The 23,465-nt window shown below is 35.9% G+C and overlaps 2 protein-coding genes across 7 annotated transcripts in view; one reads left to right on the top strand and one right to left on the bottom strand.

Moving 5' to 3' along the window:
* Window positions 1-23,465, top strand: part of ADAM23 (ADAM metallopeptidase domain 23) — a 64,027-nt gene that overhangs the window by 24,160 nt on the left and 16,402 nt on the right. For all 6 annotated transcript variants that reach the window (XM_005484154.4, XM_005484153.4, XM_005484156.4 and 3 more), the window contains exons 8-23: window positions 394-467; window positions 1,343-1,408; window positions 4,241-4,312; window positions 6,719-6,885; window positions 8,803-8,887; window positions 9,658-9,748; window positions 11,319-11,367; window positions 12,878-12,977; window positions 15,475-15,546; window positions 16,308-16,394; window positions 16,549-16,629; window positions 18,534-18,584; window positions 19,059-19,122; window positions 20,381-20,486; window positions 21,900-22,019; window positions 22,978-23,146. In XM_005484154.4, the coding sequence (XP_005484211.2) occupies window positions 394-467; window positions 1,343-1,408; window positions 4,241-4,312; window positions 6,719-6,885; window positions 8,803-8,887; window positions 9,658-9,748; window positions 11,319-11,367; window positions 12,878-12,977; window positions 15,475-15,546; window positions 16,308-16,394; window positions 16,549-16,629; window positions 18,534-18,584; window positions 19,059-19,122; window positions 20,381-20,486; window positions 21,900-22,019; window positions 22,978-23,146 (1,454 nt within the window). The remainder of the gene's footprint in view (window positions 1-393; window positions 468-1,342; window positions 1,409-4,240; window positions 4,313-6,718; window positions 6,886-8,802; window positions 8,888-9,657; window positions 9,749-11,318; window positions 11,368-12,877; window positions 12,978-15,474; window positions 15,547-16,307; window positions 16,395-16,548; window positions 16,630-18,533; window positions 18,585-19,058; window positions 19,123-20,380; window positions 20,487-21,899; window positions 22,020-22,977; window positions 23,147-23,465) is intronic.
* The window catches only part of DYTN (dystrotelin), a 78,838-nt gene continuing 61,241 nt past the window's right edge, over window positions 5,869-23,465 (bottom strand). Inside the window, exon 15 of the mRNA XM_026791685.2 lies at window positions 5,869-7,781. The gene's annotated coding sequence lies outside the window, so the exon portion shown is untranslated. The remainder of the gene's footprint in view (window positions 7,782-23,465) is intronic.

The raw sequence follows: 23,465 nt of genomic DNA, 5'->3' as shown, positions 1-23,465 counted from the left end.
TGATTATTTAGAAAATCTTGAAAAATAGATATTTACCTGTCTTGTTTCAAAATTATTGCCACGGGTTATAGATTTTTCAAAAGGCAGCTGTAAGACTTTCATCCCCAGACGTGTATTTAGCTTTTCTCTGAAAATCACTGAATTTAATCAGTGATATTAATGTTACTGAGGCAATGAGATAGAAGAAAATGTATATATATTCTAAGCCTAGGTTATCATTTCTTCACCTCTCCTTGCATGCTTTAAAATTTCTGAATTACTTGAGTTTTGATGTCTTATATCTTTTTAAAAATGAGCTTTTGAATAGCAAGAGTGTTTCTAATTTTTGTGATCTTAATCTGCTTTTGGTTTGGACAGTGTACATAAATACTTCTTAAATTGTAATTTTTACAGAGACTGACTCTAGTTCTGAATGGCCTTTTCTGTCTGAGCTGCAGTGGCTGAGAAGAAGGAGAAGAAAGAGAGCAGTAAGTAGAAATATAATTCTAACTTAAGACCATTTTATAATATCAAACTCACTAATTTCTATATTTTTTAATGTCAAGAGAATATAGGATTTAGGAAATAAGTAGTTTCAGAAGCTTAACATTATCCCATAATACTATTATCAAATGAGAAAACAAGACTTTTCTTCATAAATAGAAAATCTGGAAGAAAAATGATAAACTTTCTAAAGTCACAACATTGTTATGCATCAATTCAATCGAAATTTAGTAGTGGAAATTACTTTAGAATTTTAATTTTTTGTCTACTTGAGAATAAAGAATAATTTTGAATGAACTTTTGCTCCTTTATAGATATCTGACTTTATTGTCACTTGGCTCATTAAGTAGCATGATTAAATCAAAAATCCAAATGAGGACACCCAGAACTGGGTTACTGGGAGAACCTCGGTGGGCAGTCCTCATGATCTTCACATGCATATGTATCAGTTAGGGGAATAATTGAGTTAAAGGAGATTATTCTGAATTTCTTCACTGAGTTGCACAATCCACACCATATTTTTGAGGGTGCTTATCTTTTTAGTAACTTCCTTCCTCATTAAATCTGTGGTGAATAATACATAATGTAAGGAGGAGGAAAGCAGTGGTGGTGTCTGCACTGGAGCCAAAAGAGTGCACCCTGAACTTTCCTGGTGATGTGGCTCAGATTCTCAGCCAGTGTTTAAGTTACTGGAACTGTGATCCTTTACCCTACTTGCATTTCTCACCCAGTTGTTTAGTGATTTACATACCCTAAACAATAGATATTTTATTTGTATATATAATAAAAATCAGCTGCAGTTATTTTTGAAAAGAACTACATCTTCATGATTTCTCAAAGAATTTCTTTCATTCATCAGTTATCTCGTGGTGTCTTTGAAGAAATGAAATATCTGGAACTCATGATAGTAAATGACCATAAAATGGTAAGTATATCAATTCAGTGGTAATCTTCCTTTTGGTGACAGTTTGTAGGCTGATGTACAGCCTATAAATTGTTACCATTTTTGGGCCCAGGATTTTATTTATCAACAGCTATTAGCATTTGTACTGTAAGACACACTGTAGGCCATAATACCTAATGAAACTTAATGTTACCTAAGAGTTTCTGGGGCAATTATATATTCAGAATGAATCTGGAACACTTGGGTATCATATGGATAAATCAATATGCCCATCACTAACAAAATAAAACAACAAAACATTTTTGTCCAGAAGAAACACACTAAATGTTCTAAAATTACATCCTATCTTTGAAGTTATATAGAAAGAGGTCAGAATTTGTTACTTTGTTTAGTTTTACTAATTTAAATTTTAACGCAGCAAAACATGTAGACAAAACCCTGATTGTTCTTTGTGGCTACTCCATAATTACAAACAGGAGTGATAATGGAGTGCAAGGTAAGTTGTTTGTTTGATTCAGAAAGTGTGTGTCATTAAAGAAACCAACACGCATGAGGGGAGGAAAGCCCAATTTTTTCCTCTTTTTGTCTTGAGGGATGACTGGAAAAAGTCAGACTAAGCAATATTTGTTGTAAGCACAACTTTTTTTTTTTTTTTAATCAGATTTTATTGATACAATAGTTTTCACTTATTTTATTTGCGAGTAAAGAGCTTTTCATGTCTCTCACCCTGCTGCAAGTTTCCCAGTGCTTTATGGAGTTGTGGGCTCTGTTGTCAACACTAAAGGATGATATTTAAGAACAAGAAATTGAAGATATCAGAACAGGATGCAGTAATTCATTGTTGTTCCAGTGCTGAGTAGACAGATAATGTACCCTCCCCTCACCTGTCTAATAAATCATAGAAGTAGTCTGGGCAAACATAGCCTATGTTTTATCTGTGTTAATTTAGCACTGTGGAGGGAATTTGAATGGGTGGAAAAGGCAGGACAGAAGTTTCTTAATCTGTTTTCATTTGTAAAGCCACCTGGTAGGAAACTGCTCTTAGGAGTGTTCAGGCGTTGGTTATTTAGCAATTGGACACAGTAACTGAAATTATGGCCATTTTGTCTATGCTTGGTGTTCCTTATGAAGAGAAAATATTCCTATGCCTGTCTCTTTCTCCTGGCCTCTTGTGCTGCAGATGTGCTTGAAGGTGCTCACTACACTTATTACAGACACTCTTGTCTCCTTTAAAGCTTTATTTGCCAGAACTTATAGCACAAGACTTTTTGCTTCATACTCATCAGTGACTTAGAAACAGATAGTAAATATTTTCAAAGAATAAAATGGACATACTTAGGAAAGTGTTCACAGTCAGGAGTCACATCTTGCATGTCCAGGAGCTCACTAAATAGACTTTCAAGGTTTTCTGCTTACCAGGAGAGGGCATGCTTCCCCTGCAGCAAAGGTCTTCAATGGAAGAAGTATCTTAAACCTCCTTGATCATTGTGTTAAATGGTTAATACTGTGTATTTTCACAGCATTTCCTTTCCTCTAGCAATAAAGATATCTCAACACATTAAATTAGGTTGTTGTGTTTTTTTACTGGTTTAGGTTAATTTCATTTAGAATCTGTGTTTTACCACATTACGTGGTATATTACTGTTGATTTTAGCATTTTAATTCTTTCATGAAAACCAAGAACATTTTCAAAGCATATTACTTTACCTTTCAACTTTTGGAAAGGTTTGGGATTGGCTCAAAACAAAAAGCCAAAGGCAGCCTTTCCCCCTTCCCCACTGTCATTGTTCTCTGGGAGCAGTCCATGCCATAGTGCTCCTCTCAGTGTGCATCCTGGACACCTACTAGCAGCATACCTGAGCAGCTACTCAGTTGCTCACTGAAGAGTCTCTTCTTCCAAGGCCTCTTTTGAAGTACTGTGTTTCACAGAGAATAACTGACAATTTCATGGAGCACTGTGAGGCAATGAGACTTGTTGCTTTTAGCCAGTAGCTGAAATTAATACGTTTTTTGATAAAGGGTTTTCTCCCCTGTTCTAAGCAATTTCATGTTCATTTTCTGTGAAATTTTGAAGACCTATTTTTCCTATCTGCAAATCATACTGTGTAATATAATCTTGGGTTATAGTTTTACAGTTTCTTGAAAGTCATATGGATTCGTGTTCAGATACCATAGCTGCATCTTTAAAAAATTTGACTTGGAACAGAAGGGGCTTTTGAGGCAGGATAAGGAAACACATGAAACCATTGTAATAACATGCACAGACATTGTGAAGCAGAACTTGTAATACAGCTCATCTAGGTCTATTTAAAAAAAGTGAAGTTAGGATTTAAGATATTCAGCTTAACTGTTTTAATGTTCAAACACGTATTTACTTTTACCATGTGCTTCCCCTTCCATTTTGCCTTTGCAAAGAGCTATGCACAGGATAAGTGGTAAATGCTTCATCTTCATGTCTTATAATTAAAGTGATGGAACGTGGCTACTACAGTCTGATATGTAACTCATCAGATTAAATAATTTTAATGGGTAAAGCATCCTCTCAATTTTGAGCTCATGTTTGTGTTCCTGTTTACCTGTAATTTTGTCTCAAACATTTGAACTCTGATTCTAAACATAGTATTTCTTATGGTTAAATGCTCCTTTTGCAGTTGGGAAAGGCTGCATAACATACATAGCTCCCTTTATCTTCCAGGGATTCTTGAATAAGAGGTATAGGCTGTGATCTGAAAGGTTTTTTGAGTTTTCCCATTACTCTTTCTTAAATTATTAATTTTACTTTCATGCTGTAAAAATAAAGAATTAGTAATAAATATTTAAATTCTCACTGTGTTCTACTTTCTCTTCTTTTAGTTCAAAAGGCACCGTTCTTCAACTGCATACACAAACAATTTTGCAAAGTCTGTGGTAAACCTTGTAGATGCTGTAAGTATCAATATTTCTTCTGAAAACTGATTCACTGGCTTCTACTTCAGCACTGTGTTAAAAATGCTGCCATTTTCAGATATCAAATTTCAATTACACTTTAAAGTGCACTTCTAGTTCCTCTGCAGAAGAATAGCCTGGGGTGAATGTATAAGAAACTATCAGATTATCTGTGGCATTTTTCTTAAAGCTTGCAACTCTCAGAGTTTGTCTTTGGCAGGGGTGATTTCATTATCTGTCACTAATTAAGAATGAGATTTAATCAAATGTATATTTGTATCTAACTACAAGTGATTGAAACTGCAAGTATAGCTCACAAGGGATACATATATCTATTGGAAGAAAAAGCCAGTGTGAGTAAAATAATCTGCTTTATAAATCTCTATATCTTAAAAACAAACAAAATGCCACTGTACTACATTATAAATGGGTGGAACTGACACAGATACCTTACTTGTATCTGTGCTAAATTTAATACAATTTTGCATACAGCATATAAACTAAAAGTAGTATTTGTGGTAAAATTAATTTGGGAGGGTTTTTTTCCTCTTTTTGCTGCATATGTAATGATCACACATGTTTAAGAGCTCTATATGTAGTGAAAGCAGGTAGATTTTCTAGTACGGAGGAATAAAGAGGGTGCCAAATGCTGACTCTGAGTCCCTTTTCCATGTGACATTATTGATACCAGTGGAGCTGTGTGATATGATTCAGTCCAAAACATTGTCAGCAGTTTGACTTGGAGGAAACAATGCAGTATTTGTTCTTACATATCAAGTGTACTGGATGTATATTCAAAATTTAGGTGAATATATTTATAATACATGAAATACCAGAAGTGTGTTGGTATATTTTTCTGTAATGATCTGAAAAATTATTAGACCATATAAAATATAAATAATTGTAATATTTCTGCAATATATATTGGACATACCCAAAGAAAAGGTGACATCTTTATTTTTTCCTCATCTGATAATTATTTCTTTCTCTTTCCTCTTCATTTTAACAAAAGTTATTTAATCCACCTTTTCTTTCTCTTATTATGTCTGGTTTTTCCATTTTTATCTGTGTGTATGCAGAAACACAGGCTTCATTCTTGTGTAGAATTCAGTCCCTTCATAGAAATCTTACAAAATGACATCTTATTGGGTGTTTTCTTTAAATAAAGCATGAAAAATAGCAGGATTTTCTGCCTTGTTAGTCCCTTGTGTCCATAGGCTGTGGGCTGTATTTCTTACTGATTTATTGCTGGCAATAGGATAATGGCTTTCAGAGGCCTTCAGGTTCTCTGCCCCCTCTTCCATTTTTTTGTTGCTGTTTGCTTCAGGAAATAGAGTTTTCCTCCAGGCAAACAGAAATAAAGTCTTTATTGATTCACCCCTATGTCATTCCAGGCAGTTTAATTTCATTGGGTTTGCTCATGTTGTAAACCATTTTCTATGTATGTTCTCAGCCTGAGAACATCTCTCCCTGAGATTCAAGCATGCTAATACTCTTTTCCTTCCAAGGTCTTGGACAAAACTGGGCTTAGCTGGTTCCTATCTCTTGGTTTTAAATTTCTCTTTTTTTTTTTTTCCTAAGCTGAATATTATACATTGATTTTTTAATAAGGATAACTCTGCCCTGATACAAAACTGGGTTTCTGGTCAGGACAGATAAGGAATACATCTTTTGTAGACCTATAAGTTCTGCATAACCTTAGTTATTAAAATTTGGCATTTTTTGAACTGAACCCAAAGACAGCAGTAGTTTTGTGTCAGAGTCAAGTATCATGCACAATGTTAAAATGCATATTTTAAAACTGTTTTGTTATTATTAATGCCTGATTGTTTCCCGTCTATTGCTACGGTAACATTAACATTTATAGACAAATAAATATTTTTCCTTAATTCCACTCATGCAATGTGAGAATTAAGTGATCATACTATATAAATGGAAATCAAGCATTAATTAAAATTTGGATTTATTGGAAAACTGAGACATTATTTAATTGCCACTTTAAAAGTTGCAATTAAAACTTTTAATTGTTTTTGGCTACTCTTGGAGATAGTTTTTTTTCTTTGAGATCACCCAGTGTACCTTTACATTTCTTCCTTGCTGATTTTTTGTAGAGTTTTTCTGCAAAACTCAGGGGCAAAATTATTTACCATGAGAATTTTAAAGACAATGGAGTTGCTCAGAAACAAAAAAGAGCAACAAGGGTTGGTTTCTTTTTCCTTCTAAAATATAAAATTTAAGCGGATCAGAATATCAGCTTTTAGAAAATGCAAGGCATTGCCAGCTAACTGTTTCCTCATATTTTCCTCCTGCTTTGTCCCTCTTGTCCTTCCGCTTTACTCTTACTGGCTAAGTGTGCACGTTTGACCCAGTGTTCTACTCCTGTGCCTGTCGTGTCTCTGCCCTCAGATATACAAGGAGCAGCTGAACACCAGGGTGGTGCTGGTGGCTGTGGAGACGTGGACGGACCGGGACCGCATTAACATTCACCCCGACCCCCTGCAGATGCTGCACGACTTCTCCAAGTACCGGCAGCACTACGTCAAGCAGCACGCCGACGCTGTGCACCTGCTCTCGTATGTACCCTGCCAGTGGCTCACTGTGCTAGCTCCTGTCGCTGCTTTGCTTCACTTGGCTCTTCTTGCTTACTTGTTTTGGTTGGTACTCTCTGTATCAATCAACATCTGCCTTCCTTAGGAAGCTTAATTGATATTTAACACCTGTTTTTAATAGGTGTAGTATATACCATGGTCATGTGGATAGATGGATATAATGATATTTGAATGTCTTTGCAACCTGGAGACAGTGTCACATGTGAAGTGTCTTTAGATGAGCCCTTAAGGGCACTTAGCTTTGCTAATCAGGTGTGTAATGTGCTGCTTTTCCAGTTATGATAAGGAGAGGGCAGAGCTGACAGGATTATGTGTTGCCACAAGAGTGTTCCAGTTAGTAAATTTATTCACACATGTGGCTGCTGTGATGATTTATTAATGGAAGGTCTTCTTCTTTAGAGCTGTAATGAATTGTTCTGAGACACAAAGCATTTTGAGAGGAAATTCCACTTGCATCACTAGGCACAACTTCAGCCTTGAGCAAGGATTACTTTACTTCATGGCATTGTAAGCAAATAGGAGGAAATGCGTGCTCCCCTGTGCAGCATAGGGAAAGATCTTAAGCTGTCTCCCAGCAGCATGACATACTGTGAGGATGGAGTAACTAATGTCTTCCATGGTGAATATATTTTCTTCTGTAGTTCATATTTTGCAGAAGAAGATAAAAATAGGGGATGAAGAATTTCCTCCAGATTTCCTTAATACAGGCATCACAATACAACACTGATTTTGTTCTTCATAATACAGGCACAGTGCTGCTGACATGCACTCTTAGTGACTTCCATGCATGTTTTGTGTCACCTGCTGAAGAGTTTGCCAGCAAACAGGCTCTTCTCATGGTGAAAAGTATCAAATCCAACCTGAAATACAAGAAGTTCCATTTAAACACAGGGCAAAAAAACCCTTTCATTGTGAAGTTGGTCAGATGCTGGAACAGAGACTATGGAGTGCCCATGCTTGGAGATGTTCCAAAGCTAGTGGAACATGGCAAGCTCCAGCTCAGCCTCCTTGGAGCTGGGGAGAGGTGAAATAGAACATTTCCAAAAGTGCCTGCGGTCCTGTCTGTTGTAAAGCCCCTGGCTGTAAGTGTTTAGTTAAGCTGCAGTCTGAAAGTTCTGATGGCTGTTAGAATGTTCTGAAAAACAAAGATGTACCTGTATGGGGTAATCTGTCATTTTAAAAAAACCCATCAATTTTCAAAGGTCAGGTCATTCATACACCATGCAGGATCACTATAGGTTGTTTGTAGGCTGTGTAGATTTATTGTTATGACTATGAAGTTAAAATAGGTGTAATTCATAGTAATTTATAGGCATTTTATTGAATAATGTAGATCTTCCAGATTACATCACTTAACTAAATTATTTGGAGCTTACTAACAATAAATGAAAGGAGGCAAGGTTAAAGAGCAGTATTAAATTACTTTCCCTTTAGGTGTACTTCTCAGTCTTTTCATTGGGATTTAAAACTTAAATTACTTTGGATTGAGATAATAATTTTTAAAGTTCTCAGTACTGGTACATTTCAGAACAGAATTCCTTCATGACAAATCATAAATTGGAATATATTGTGAACTTTTTAAAGAAATGTTATTACGGTGTTGTCTTAGGAGTCTGGCACTCAAGCTTTCTGTGCTTGGTTTGTGTGTGGGTTAAGGCTGATTCTGACTCTAGAAGAGAAAAATAGTATTTGTGTCAAAGTTTACATAAAACCACCTCTTTCAGTGTTGGTATTCTGTAAACTTGCAGTTGCTTGTTATGCTAGAAATTGATGAATGTACATGCAATCTATCATAGTATGTGTGAGAGTATGCTCTTTCAATAAGCTCTTGGTGCTCAATGTCAACGTGTTATAGTTTCTTCATTTTTATTTGTTTGTAAGGAATGTGACATTTCATTACAAAAGGAGCAGCTTAAGTTACTTTGGAGGTGTTTGCTCTGTGGCCAGAGGAGTAGGAGTGAATGAGGTAATTTTTTTTTCATGACTAAAGTGAAATAAAGTAGAATCTCTACATTAAAATCTTACAAGTTCATATGTTTCAGTACCCAGGGTTTTAAAGATAATTTACATATTAAAAAGTTAGTATTCTCACAGCCAGCATTCTTGATCATCATCAAACTACTGCTGAGCATGCCTTTCTTTTTAGAAAGTATTTCTCCTGTCTGCATTATTCTCTTAAAAAGAACTTAAATTGCCTTTTATTATATTTAACAGAAATTTAGACCCAAAAATCTTAGGAGTATTTGAAACACAGTACTGAATACTCTTTGTCTTACCACTGTGAGACACTTGATCTTCTGAAGTACCAATGTCATCTGATTCTTCCAGAATTTTTTTAACAATGCAATTAGAAAACAAATTGTCCCTGTGTATTGTTTTTTTGACTATTATTGTTATTTTTTCCCCTCAGTGCAGAGTTAAGTTGATAATGAAATTCTCCTGGTTTTATGTGGGTTAAATCCTACTATTACAAAACTGTACTGCATATATATCAAATAAACTTCTTTCTTTAGATTAACCAGTGGGGAGAGATTGCCTGAGATTAGGAGAGGAATATTTTATTTGTTATGTACTTTATTGAGTTTATTTTCTTTATATGCACACAGAATTGTGATTGACTGCACTGAATTTTGAAATAGTAGGTATGTAGTAAGGTAGAATGAGCCAGTGCAGTGTTCATTACCATAACTAATGGGGTTTTTGTTTCTTTGTAATTGTGCTTCTCTTGGAATGCAGTATGGCCTCCCTTTGCCCATGGCACAGGAACTAGCCCAGAGTCTTGCTCAGAATCTTGGAATACAATGGGAGCCAGCTGCCAGGAAACCGAGTATGTACATGGAGTCTTTTGTCTTCCTTAGCTAAATACAAACACTTCCTTTACTGTGTTTGAAAGAAATGCCAAAATTGCTGTAACTATAGAACAAGAATTGCTGCTTTTGGAAATATAGGTAGTGAAATTTCAGCCTCACCAAAATAAGAGCTGCCAGTTTAGTGACATTTTGCATGACCTCAGTGATGTCCTGTGTCGAGGTTAGATTCATAACCAATATTCAAAGGTATATTGGTAAAAACACCATTAATTTAATTTAGATCTCATTGTCTATCATCATGAAATTTGTAAGTCCAATAGAACAATGGCTGACTTCTTGAAATGCAAAAATACCTGATTTACAATTGAAGAAATGGTAAGGAGTTATAACCTAGTCCAGTGTGACATTTGCTCAACTTGTTATCTTGCTTTTTCACAGTCAGACCAGATTTGTGTTACCTTAACATGTGTAGAGTGTTGCTACAAAAACTGCTGCAAACCCCTTTTCAGGGCTAAAGAAAATTGTTTGGTTTTTCACTTGCATCTTGTAAGGAGTTTGCCTACCTGCTCTCTGTTTCCTCTTTAAAAATGTGAATGATAATGTTGGCTTTATTGTGGATCACTGCAAAAATCTGTGAGTTTGGAAACCATGCTGAGGAATATTGTTTTGTAAAGCATTGCTTTTGAATTATGTAAACTAGCAAATTGCTAAACTATTTTCTATATAATTGCTTTACAGATAAAACAAAGTTGATACAGTTTGGAAATCAGAATATTTTTAAACTGAAAAATAGAGGTTTTTTATCTGATAGCTTAGTGTCCTTATTTGGATGCCCTTTATAGAGAAAGATTAGTGAAAGGCCTGGGGAGAGAAGAAATAACCACATAAATGATTTCTAAATATTTTCCACGGAGAAACTCTGGATTTCCAGTAGTAACTATGGTACATCTATCTTGGGTAGATCGTTTTTATGGGCAGTTTGCAGCTTCTGTTTTACCAACCATAAGGTGCTGATCTTTTGTTTTTGTGTTATGAATTTGGTCACTGTTGACTTACATGCTATAGCTGTAAGTAAACTGTAAATCCATTTTCATTCAACTACTTTTTTGAATGAATGTTTGGTTGGCTGATTGGCATATTACTGTTAAATTTATGCTAAAGGGAAAAAGCCTGTCCTGTCCAGTAACAATCCTCTTTCAGGGTATTCTGTATTTTTAGGGAGGAGAAAATCTGAACATTTAAAATCATCAATATTATGTGTACTGCAAACAGCCTTGTGCTGCCTGTTTTGAGAGCATGGAGGGAAGGTTGTTGCCAACTATTTTTAGCTTTGTGTAGTGCCTAAAATTTTGTGTTGAGTCTTAAGAACATGCAGATATTGTAATCTGAAAGTATTGTATTTATTTAAGGTGTTAGTATGTCTTCAAGTGGGCTGGTTTCCTTTTTGGGGCTAGAGTTTGTACAGCCAAGCAACCATCAAATCTTTGTATAATTAGTCAAGCTCCATTTTTATAGTACTTTATATTTATTGTAAGCATATTTATAACTTTTCTCCTTTTCTGTTGTATTTTGGTCTTGTCTGAGAAGAGTGTGACTGCACTGAATCCTGGGGTGGTTGCATCATGGAGGAAACAGGGTATGTCATAAATATCAGTAATTGAGGGCTCTGGAATGAGTTCATAGTTTATATTATGGCAGAAATATTTATGCATTGAGTTTATCCATGTGTTTAGTACTAATAAATGAAAAACCAGAAACAGTTGGAACTCAATCCTTAGGTAAATAAATGGTCAGTGAAGTCTGAAGGGGAAGCACATCTGTATGGGAAGAATTTCATTGCCCTCCAACCTCACACACTGCCAATGATTCTTTTCTCTATACTGTAAACAATTGAGTAACTTCTGAAATACAGGGGTTTGAGTCTTAGAAATCACTTCCTGTCAGTATCTTGCTCACTGTGGAAGCGTGATTGCAAAAATCATGGAGAAAATTAGTTACAAATGAGACGGAAGGAGCTTAGTTTCTTTGTACAGTATTTGGAAATTGGTTCCTCAGTAGAGTAACTTTGTGGCTTCCCTGGATACTTGTAATTGTCGCCCACTGTAGGAGTGCAGCAGAAAATCATTCCATAAATTTGCTCCTGGAATCCAAGGTAAAGCATTGATCAGAATAGATACTGGCTTCCTTCATGTGGTGAACTCATCAAAGTATTGTTCTTGGATGGAAATATCGGAAGAAGAGACTGTGGAATAAGACTCCTCTGTAAAAAAGGTTAACAGTAAACAAAAGCCAGGAGCAGAGGATGGTCATGTAGAAACTGATAAAGGACTGACTAATGAAATGAGAGAATAATTAGCTGCACTTTAAAGCCTTTTCACTTAACTCCATCAGTGTCAGGAGACGTTTTTTCTGTATAGAATAGTTCAGTGGGGAAATAGCTCAGTGGCAGTGAGTTGTTAGGAGAGGAATGGCAAACCTCGTTATGGCATGGTTACCCCAGTCTTTCATAGTGTGAATAGATCTCATTCCCAGATCTCAAAACATGACTAGTAAACATATCAGACAATTTCTGAGTGAGAAATTACTAATAAACTACATTTTCAATAGTCTGGGAAAAAGATTGAGTTGAGGAAATCTGAGAGAAGTCTGTAACATTGTGCAAAAATAATTACACTTTCTTCTAGTATAAGAACTAAGGAGACATGAAATGAGATTAGCAAACATGACAGAAGAAAATGGGATGAAATTGTTTTTCTACCAGTTTGTATTAAGCTGTGAAACTTTTTGCTGTAGCATCTTGTAGGTGTTAAAAAAAAACCGGAGAGGATACTGGATTATGCATGCAATAGAAAGGGTGAATAGCAGCTACTATGATAATGTGGGTTTACCTTATTAAGAAGTTTAAAACCTACAGTTTTATATACTGTACATGAAGTAGAAATATAAAAAAGGCAAAATGTTTTAAAATTTTTCTTTTGTTCTGATTTTATTATTTGAGAATAAGACTGAGCTGTTATACTGTTGCACACAGTGGTTGTAAGAAACTGGGATTTACAGTATTTAAAAAAGGTTGTGACCCCTTTGCCCTTTTCCAGTAGCTGGTGATGTTTCAAGGCATTTGCTCACCTAATTCTTTACCATTTTAGGGTATACCATTCCAGGAAATTCTCCAAATGCAGCATTGCAGAATACAAAGAATTTTTACTTCGTGGGGGCGGTGCCTGTCTTTTTAACAGGCCAACAAAGGTAATAAATAACTTGGTACTCAGGACATCTGCTGCACATTGTAATGAAAATGTAATCATTTCACTGACATCATCTCTTCTCAGATTTATTCAGATGTCTATGCGGGTATTTTCTTGAAGTTGTAATTAGCTGTTCAACCCCTTTAGCATTTTAAAATAATACTGAGAGGAATGCAACTGATTTCTACAATTCTTCATACTCAAATAATGATAAATTCAGTATAAATGCACTACTTATTATGCTGGAAGTAGTACAAAATAAATCCAGAAGTGTATGCTCCACCTATACTCAATTCTTGGACTTTGTGTCTGAGGTTGTTCAAAAGAATGCCAGTTACCACATTAGGAAATAGAAATCCATAGCTGATTTCATGTAGACAGTAGCAACTTTTGGTTATTCTCAACATTTGCTTCATTTCATTTCAAATATACATCTAGCAAGATGTCATTCATAGCTGTTTCCTTCTACCATTGCTTTTTTGCCTAAAAACTTACCAAGGTCATAATTTTTTCTAAGATAATATTAGCCTGACATCCCTGTAAAGCTGAGCAGTATAAAAATATTCCATGTGGCTCTTTATGCCAAGTAAGAGCAATCCAAAGCATTAATATTCTATTGAATCATAGTGTCAAACTGCTGTCCTTGTAGAATTTAATACCACATGAGGTTATTAAAGCTGTTCTGTTTACTATGCTGTACCCTTTGGTGGACCATCACCTTGCACAATTAACTAAAAAAAATTTTGCTTGTTCAAGTGGTTTTGAATCTTTTCCCAGGGTAGCAATCTTTGCTTATAGAGTAAGAATGCAAGAATTCTTACACAAAGGAATAAATAGGGAAATGGAAAAACACAGCTTCAGTTTTTAGTGACAGTTGTCAGGCAAAGTAATATGAAGAAGTTGTCAATTTGACTCAATTTGACAGAATAAAAGTCTGATTTATTTTGAGGAAAAGGCTTATGGGGAAATAGTTGAATTATCTTTATATATTATCTGTGCCAGTGCTTGACAACTTTAAGTACTTTGGGAAGGCAAAATAATCATACAGTGTTTAGAATGCTTTTATTTGCAGGTCAGGAGGTAAGGTAGAAAATTGTGTGTATAATCCTTTGGTAAGTAAAACAGAATTGTTAAGCAGTCACCATGATGCTATTTAAAAAACTATATCCTGAGTTATGCTCTGACATGTATATGAACATTAAATGGTTCCTGATTGCCATAGGAAATTTCTGTGTGCCTGCTGTGTTCTGTAATCTTCTTGTTTGATAGAGAAATGAATTTCAGTTTCAGAGTAAGAGATCTTGCTGTTTGCACCAAAGTGTAGTAGAGACAGGAGCTTACAGAGGGGAGGAAGAAATGAAATGGTTTTTATAATCCTGTCAACATTACTGGTGAAGAAGAGTGCATATGGATATTTCTTCACTATTGATTTGCTTCTGGCACCCAAAATTATAGCACCCAATAGGTGCTGTTGATTACACAACAAAAGTGAAATATTATATTTCATTTTTACTTGGCGTTATGATTCCCCCCTTGCCCCAACCAAAACGACCAAAGAAGAATTCCATACAAGTTCATATATAATTTGTATTGTATTTTATGTTGTGTTTCATATCTTGCTAGTTCTCCACAGCTTTACTTCCACTGAGCCCATGCAGAAAGGTTTACTCACATCTTTCACCCTTAGAGTAATCTGTTCACATTTTAGCTTGTCAACTTCTAACTTCATTTCAACCATGTTCTAGTGGATGTGTTTCTGCTGCTAGTATTCTAATTAAATTGGTGATTCCTGATATTCTTACATGATTTTAAAGCAGAATTATATTGAAAACAGACAAGCCTCTTGCAGAATTATTTCTTTGACAAGACTGAAAAGTACCTTTAGTCAAAATTACGATGTGTGAAACCACTGTAGAATCTGTATCATCCTGAGCTGCAGAATTTATCTGCATTGTCTGTGGTTCTAGGATTAGCTGTTTAGTAGTCTTTGTATGTGCTTATGTATAACTTACTAATAAGACACATAGGACTTCCTTTTTGGCAGTATTTATTTCCACTTATTATTCTCATGCACAAACATTGCAGAGGAACAGACAGTAGCTCATTGCATGAGCAAGTGTGGGTACCTGAGCAAATCCTAAGAATGATATTGTTGACTGGTTTCTTGAAGAAATTGTCCCAAAACTGGGGAGGCTGTGGAACAGGAGTGAAATCCAAATGTCAACCCCTAAAATATTACTGTAGTGTCTCTCTATCATGCTTTTCTGAGATCAGTATCTCCTAAACACGACCAGCATTCCTGTGATTTGGCTGTATGCGTTTCATGTGTGAAAAATTCTGATGAGCAGCATTTGAAAACCACACTGCCTTTTCTCACTGAGGCATGGCACCTGCATTGTCTGGGACAGCACATTTGTGTGGCATTGCAGAAATGTGACACAGAAGTCACTTGACACTAGTTTTATTCTTACTTTGGGGTGGGGGCTTTTTTCTTTTAGCTCTTTGAAGCCACCGAGTGTGGAAATGGATTTGTAGAAGCAGGAGAAGAATGTGATTGTGGTTTCCGAATGGTAAGTAGAGTTATAGATTGCTCCACAAGTCTTTCTTATAAAATTTATTAAGGTAAATTAAGTGATTGGTAAGAGAGGGGGGGAAAGGTCATGGAAATGAATTTGTTTTGCCTGTTGTTTGGGAACAATTTTGTTAAAAGCCTGTGTTAAAAAATATGACAATGAGTGCAAAGACAATGTCCTCTGAACAGCTCCTGTTATACCAATGACAAGGTACAGCTGTTTCCCAGCAGTTTTTGAGTTGCACTGGAGAAGTACTTACCTCTTGGCTTTCCTGGATAGCATATCTGGAGTGGGAAACTCCTTACTGATACTTTGGAGACTGGTGCATTATTGGAATCACAACAGTGCATGTTTTCAGACAGAACAAGTAAACTGTTGTTTTCTTCTCTATTGCAGAAATATTCCAACAATGTTTTTGCAAAAATCTGCCCTCTAGATTTGAGTTCTTGTTGTAGTATTTAATATAATTGCACTTGTAATTAGGTTGGAGGTTTTTTCTGCATTGAATGCTATTGAACTAAGCAGCATAAATTTGGCACAGGCCTCAGAAGGTGTGAATCCCTGTGTTGCTATAGCATTGTGTATCACTGTTTTCCCCTTAGTATTTGAGTATTGCAAAGGCTTCTTCCAGCTGATAATTTTAAATCATCAGTGCTAAACTGAATCTTTTGTCTGCTGGTATGTAATAATTTCATGTTGGAAAGAAAAAAAATTGTTTAAAATGGGAAACTAAACTTTTTGCTTATTTTTTTCTTCAGGAATGCTATGCAGACTGTTGTAAGAAGTGTTCTCTTTCTAATGGAGCTCACTGTAGTGATGGACCCTGCTGTAATACATCGTGTCTTGTGAGTGTTGCTGCCGTGTATCAGTTGTTCTTTTCAGTTGTCTGTGGCAGTTGTGTGCAGCCTGTTACAGTTCAGAGTGTGTTTTAGGTAGAAGGAAAAGGGGCAGCATGTGTAGATGTGTTCTTCGTGCTGAACTATGTTTTTCATTTTCTAGTTTTTCCCACGAGGTTATGACTGTCGGTACGCAGTGAACGAGTGTGACATTGCAGAGTTCTGCACTGGGGATTCTGGACAGGTATGTGTACAGAAATGTTCTCTGCTTGCACTGCTGATGTCTGTGTGCAATCTTTTTCTGGTATACATTTAACAGGAAAATTGTAATAACAAACTGCACAGTCATGTGCCCAAAATGATGATATAATGGAGTGTGAACTATTGTAAACTCATGAAAACAATAATCTAAGTGGACTCAAAAGATGGCTTCTCTATGTTTATTTGGTTTTCATAAATCTTGGGGTTTTGTGTATATTTGTGTCAGGCATCCTTCTTTATTCTTTGCCTGGTCTATAACTTAAATAATAAGAATACACTGCAAATGTGAATGTATTCAAAGGTAATAACACTAAGATTTTATGAAATAAAATGGCTTAAAATAAAATTGTAGAAAATCACAAATAAAGGAGTATAGAAACATAGAATCATTTAGATTGGAAAATACCTTTTAGATTGAGTGCCACCATGAACCCATCACTGCCAACTCCACCAGTAAACCACGTCCCTAAATGCCACATCTACATGTCTTTTACATGCCTCTAGGGATGGTGGTTTTCCTGGGATTTTCTGGGCAGCCTGTTCCAATGGTTGACAAGCCTTTTAGTGAAGGAGTTTTTCCTAATATCCAGCCTAAACCTCCCCAGCACAACTGAAGGCCGTTTCCTCTCATCCTGTCATTTGTTACCTGAGCAGAAGAGGCTGACTTCTCTGTCTCTACAATCTACTTTTAGGGAATTAGAGGGTAGTGGGTGAGAAGGTCCCCTCTGAACCTCTTCTTGTCCTTCAAACTGCTCCTTGTAAGACTTGTATAAAGTGTGTTATGTTTTCTAGGAGTGTGCACATGTATGAGAATTTTAAAAATTGCAGATCTTACACATTCGTCCTGAAAACATTTGGCTAATGTAAAATACAGGAATAAACAGCAACCAGAATGTTGTTTCAATTTTATTTCTTTTAAATAGTCAACATCCTGTACATTTTCCATTTTCACAGCAACTTTGATGCTTTAGGTGGCATACACTCCTTTTCAATATTGAATGTTTATATATTTATTCTGTTTATATAAGAACTTCATAACTGATGCAGTCGTCTACTGCATCAAGTTCTTAACCTTGAAGAAATGAGATTCAGGACAAATCACAATCTCTTTGGACATTGGCTGTAGTTATAAATGCCAATAAATTAACAATAACTTCCTTTTATTTTATCATCTGAGATGTCAACACATAGACAAGTAGCTATTGCCAATATTTTATCGCAAATCTTTTGCTCTGTAGATGGAGCATTCTTAATGAGAGAGAGAAGGGCTTTCTCAAGCTGCCCTCAGAGTGTTGGCTAACACAGTCCAGTGCAGCAGCATTCTCTTTCCAAATTTTTACAGGTCCCTTTTAGATGAGGAAAAACCTTAAGGATGGTTTAAAGTGAGTCCTTACTTTAATAGTCTGAGGTTTCTGGACCTAGTGATTTGTTTGTACAAAAGAATTTCCAATGCCGAGAGAACATAACAATTAAGATCATTAAGCCCCCTGAAGCTCCGTAAGCAATAGGCTGGTAGGCTGTGACCTGGTGCTCCCTCACCACCTGGTTGTAGTGGAACTGAAATGCATGGGGTGGCAGTGTTGCAAACATGGCCCCAGTATTAGCTACCAAATATCCTCTTAGTGAACACATTAGCTTTCATTTTGCCTCACCTCCTTAATTGCTTCTTGGAATATGCAGGAAGTTAAACTTGAACATTGTATTTCATGGCTCAAGATGTTAATTTTTTTGTTTCTATTTGTAGCTATGAAGATTATTGCACTAATTATGTTTTCAACTCCCTTTATATTGTTGTCCGATTTTCTTAAAAACAGGAAAATTCCATATATGATACTCTGATGTCTTATTACAGTACTCATGACAAAAAAGATTCTTTATTTTTTTCAGTGTCCACCAAATCTTCATAAACAAGATGGGTATGCCTGTGATTCTAATCAGGTATGCAGTGTTTTAAAATCCCTGTGCATCAGCAAATAGAAGTCAACACATTCTTGTTTTGTTTTGGCATTGATTTTTTAAAAATCTCGTGTTCCATATTTCTTCATAAATTTTATCCTTTGCGCATCAATGTTGCTTGTGTTTTAAGCACTCTATAAATTGTAATAATTTCTACTTTGAGTGAAATCCACTTGGTATCTCTACATTTTATACATAGATATTTTATTACACTCCGTGTTAATAAGTTCTTTCCAGCTTATGTAAACGTATAAATCAACTGCTTAAATGTCAGTGGGTATTGGACACAAACTGGCTTTGGGAATCTGGGCCAAAATGTGTACTTCATCTACCCAAAATCATGGAATCTACATCCCAACATGCATGTGAAGGGTGGCAATGAGACATTTGTTGTGAGAGGGGAAGGAGATGAAGTTGTTTTTATTTCTCATTCCTAACATGTTGTATTTTGTTTAGGGTCGTTGCTATAATGGTGAATGCAAGACAAGAGATAATCAGTGCAAATATATCTGGGGATCTAGTAGGTTGACTTTAACTACCTTAAATGTATTTTATTTCTAGTTCATTCCTGCCTTTGCTTTGGATTTTTCATGTTTTTATTTTTTGTTCTTATAGCTACAAGTTAAAGTTTTCAGATCAGTAGAGTGAGTAAACTGCAGTGGGAAAATGGCTTGATTGCCAAGTGGAATTCTGCATCTGGGAGTGGTGTCAGTGGGAGTGATGATGTGGCTGCAGATCTGGGCAGGGCAGCAAATGCTACTGCGGGGGGGAGGGATTTGAGGATTTTTTGGGCATAGTTCAAAACCAGATGTTTTGGGCTTTTCTTTAAAGACAGTCACCAGTTCCATTATCCCATCAGTGGTTCATGCCAAAGCTGCTCCACCTTGCCTCTCCTTCCTATACTATCCTCCAAGTCAGGAAAATTAGTACGTTGGTGTGAACTTAAATATGCATAGTGTGATTTAAGTCCAGAGGTGTTGAGTTAAACAGAATTGCAATTGCCATGGGCTTTGCTTGCAGCAGAGAGGGGCTGAATGTTCTGTGGAAGGACTTGGAGACAATTCAGCAGAGTAGAACTACCAGGACATCCTGTGCTCTGGCATTTACTGTGCTCTTGTGCATTTTGTCTAATCATAACTGCCACTGAGACCACTCTGTCTTATTATTTTATCTTCCTCTATATAATTGTTGCGCTTTTCTATTTTGTTTTTTTTAGATTCATTTTTAGAAAAAACAAATAAGCTCATCAGTAAATAATTATGGGTTTAAAACCTGTTAGTTCAGAATTTTACTCCTAAAAATAAGTAAAAATTACATTCTGTTCAAGTTTGGTTTCCTGTGAGCATCTGAAAAATAGAATAAAATCAACATTGAGTTGATGTCAGAACATATGCTTATCATAAATGTCCTATATAAAATCTTCTGAAATGCAGATCAGGAAAAATTGCAGTGAAAAACAACTAGATTCAATCTATGTGCAACTGTTATGAAGTGAAGAAAATTAGACCGTAGGTAAATTTCATATGCAGAATACAATGCAGACACCATGGAGGCTACTTTTAGAAGTTCAGAGGAAATTTTGAACATATCTGTAGGTATTTCAGTTTAGCCTGCTCTCCCTTTTAGTCACTGGAAAATACCATCTGTGCACATGCATGTGTATTTAAATTGATGGTTTGTATTAAAAAAATTTCAGAGAACGACTGCAATAAATTATGCAAGTTTCAAAGCTGTCACATTGCTAGTGAAAAGCATGTTTCTTTTTTCTTCATCAACAGAGTCTTCAGGATCTGACAAGTTTTGTTATGAAAAGCTAAATACAGAAGGCACAACAAAAGGAAACTGTGGAAAGGATGGAGACCGATGGATTCAGTGCAGCAAACAGTAAGTTCAGTTTGGTAGAGATCATTTGTAATTTAAATAGATTGGTAATGGTTTAATATTATCTACTTTTTCATGCATGTTTCAGCAGCTTGTTTTGCCTTATTTTGAATCTCTTTTCCCTCATGAGGTTTGCATCTTGAAAAAATTGCACTCTGACACTTCTATAAGTGACTCAGCAATAGATTTGTAAATCATTCTAGATTTTCAGAAGAATGTACTGTGACTTCAGTTATTTCAGAGTAGCTGAGGGACAAGACAGCAAAAAGTCACAAGTTCATAACATAAAAACACCTCAGCCTTGGCAGGGATAAATTAGGCTACATATACACTATACACACACTCTGTACTTGCTCTGGGACTGACACCAGATTATGCTGGGTCGAGTTTGTTCCAACATTTATTTTGACCAGAGAGGACTATTAGACATTTGGATGCTATAGAGAAAGGCCTGATTAATTTCCACGTGATCATTGCTAGATGAATATTTGATTAAATGTATTTTTCAAGTAAATGATCATTAGTAGATAGACTTAAATTTCTCTTGATTTACTTCTGTTTTGTAATTTTTACTTATGTACTTACAAATTTCAGTTTTGGAATAACATTTTCCTTCTTTTACTATTTGATGCTTGTATAGTGGACTTTTTAATATTACTAGTTTTCAGATAGGATCATAAGGAAAGGCATTGTTTAATTTAGATGAGGATAGTGTGTTCTAATGTGTATGTTAAACCCCTCATTTCTATAAAAGCCCTCATTTCTTTGTTGGTAGAGAAATGCAGGACAACGATCTGGCTGATGGGCTATTTATGTTTTTTTCAGTTTTAACAAAGTCAGTTTCCAGCATTCATTCAGCTGCTTCTGTGACTTAGGACAATCAGTATTAGTTAATATCCTTCTATTGAAGATATAAAAGATATTTAAATATATGCAGATATGAAATAACATTAAAAAAGCAGATTCTTTACAAAAACTTGGGCACACATGACTTCACACTAAAAATTGTTATGGTTCTGTTGTCCTGCAAAGGAAATAAAGTGCAATGAAGATTTCAAACTTGACATTCATGTGTGGTGTGTAAGCTGCCAGAGAGAGAGAAGCATTTCAGCCTAACTTGACAAAGCTTTGTACAGTTTGGCTCCTCTTACTTGTACTGGATTGTTCTTAGAGCACAGATAGATTCTGTCCTCATGTGAGCATTCCCTGGTGCCTTGGAGTGAGCCATGACTTGTTTCTGCTTTCTGTCATTTAAATAAAATAATGCTTTATTTCCAGGCTTGCACTCTGAAAGTCTGTCATGTGGCTTATGGTAATAAATTACTGTGATCAGCAGCGCCATTGCCAGACTTTCTTTTTTGTAAGTTTACCTCATATTAATCCAGTAATATTTTGGTTTTTGTTTTCGTTTTCCAGTGATGTTTTCTGTGGCTTTTTGCTCTGTACTAATCTTACTAGAGTTCCACGAGTTGGTCAAGTTCAAGGAGAAATTATCCCAAATTCTTTTTATCATCAAGGACGCATAGTGGACTGCAGGTAAAAGATAATGCAGTGTTCCAATATGATTTATCTCTGTCAAATCTAATTAAATTAAGAGAGACATAAATGTGAGAGTCTGAATTTTAGGTAATTGCAGCAAAATCATTATTCTGAGGGATATTTCTCTTGATTAAAAAAAATCCCCAAGCCATAAAAAGTCCTATATTCCACATCCAAAGAGAGTAAAATGTGCATTATACTCCTGAATCTCTTCCTTGATCCCAATAGCAGAACTTCAGTCAGAACTGAATACTCAGCATTATGCTTTTCTGGGGGTGGAGAAAGTCTCTGCCAAAGACCCATATTTTAAATAGAATGATTTTGAGTGTTAAATACTCAAAGAAACAGCTGTAGTGAAGTGAAGTGAAGGCTGAGAGGGAGGAAACGGCAGAGTTGTGGCAGGGTAGGATGTTCAGTTAAAGAACAGATAAATGAGTTTCAGTCTCCTGCACTACTGGGTCTGTGCACAATACTGGATTTGTATTTTGAAGTCATTGGCAACATTGCAGTTATTGTCACCCTAAGAGTACTGTCTTAGATGGTTGGGTCCTGAGTGAACAGTGGTTCTTAATTCTTCCATTGTTCCATTATTCCACTAGTGCTTTTATTTAAATCACATGGGAAGTTAGTTTTTTAGGGTTTTTTTCTAGCAATAGTATTTCTTAGCACTCGGAGAAAAAGAAAAAATAAGGAAGTGGTCTGTTAGAGACTTGAAAAATCCCCAAAGCCTAAGGTGCCCTTCTTGAGTATTTAGGTTCTAATCTGGACTTATTTTTATTTTGACAACTGGAACACTGTCATTGCTGTGGACAGACAGAAAAACTCTATAGAGTTTTGTTCAGTCTGTCTGAATAAAAGAAAGGTGTGGGGCTTTCAGTGTCTACACCAACATGCTTTTAATATTTTCAAATATTCCAGTCATAATACTAATACTGTCTTAAAACTTTTCTCCCAGTGGTGCTCATGTTCTTTTAGACGATGATACGGATTTAGGTTATGTGGAGGATGGAGCTCCATGTGGACCTCAGATGATGTGTCTGGACAAAAAGTGCCTGCCAATCCAGTCCTTGAACATAAGCAGCTGTCCCATTGGTTCCAATGGAAAAGTCTGTTCTGGTCATGGGGTGAGTGAGCAGCTCCGCTTCCCCAGCTCTCCCTGCTCTGCCTGATCCTAACACCTGAAAGTCTTCCTAAGACCTTTTAATCTGAAACTATAAATGTTGCATTCAGGGGAAGACTGCCATTTTGTGATGCATAAAAAAAAATTTTAGAAAGGAAAGTTCTCAAATCGGTTCTGCAGTTATATCCAAAGAATCGGGTTTGTAAGTAGCCAGAAAGACCTCTGACATTAGTTATTGGAAGGACTTCTGTAATGTACTACCCTTATTTCAAGCTACTTGCCATCTTGAATTGAACTTTTTCCTGCACACTAACACCTTTATG

Source organism: Zonotrichia albicollis, chromosome 10 (assembly GCF_047830755.1).
Source record: "Zonotrichia albicollis isolate bZonAlb1 chromosome 10, bZonAlb1.hap1, whole genome shotgun sequence".
Taxonomy (NCBI): Eukaryota; Metazoa; Chordata; class Aves; order Passeriformes; family Passerellidae; genus Zonotrichia; species Zonotrichia albicollis.
This window is presented reverse-complemented; position numbering and strand designations above follow the sequence as displayed.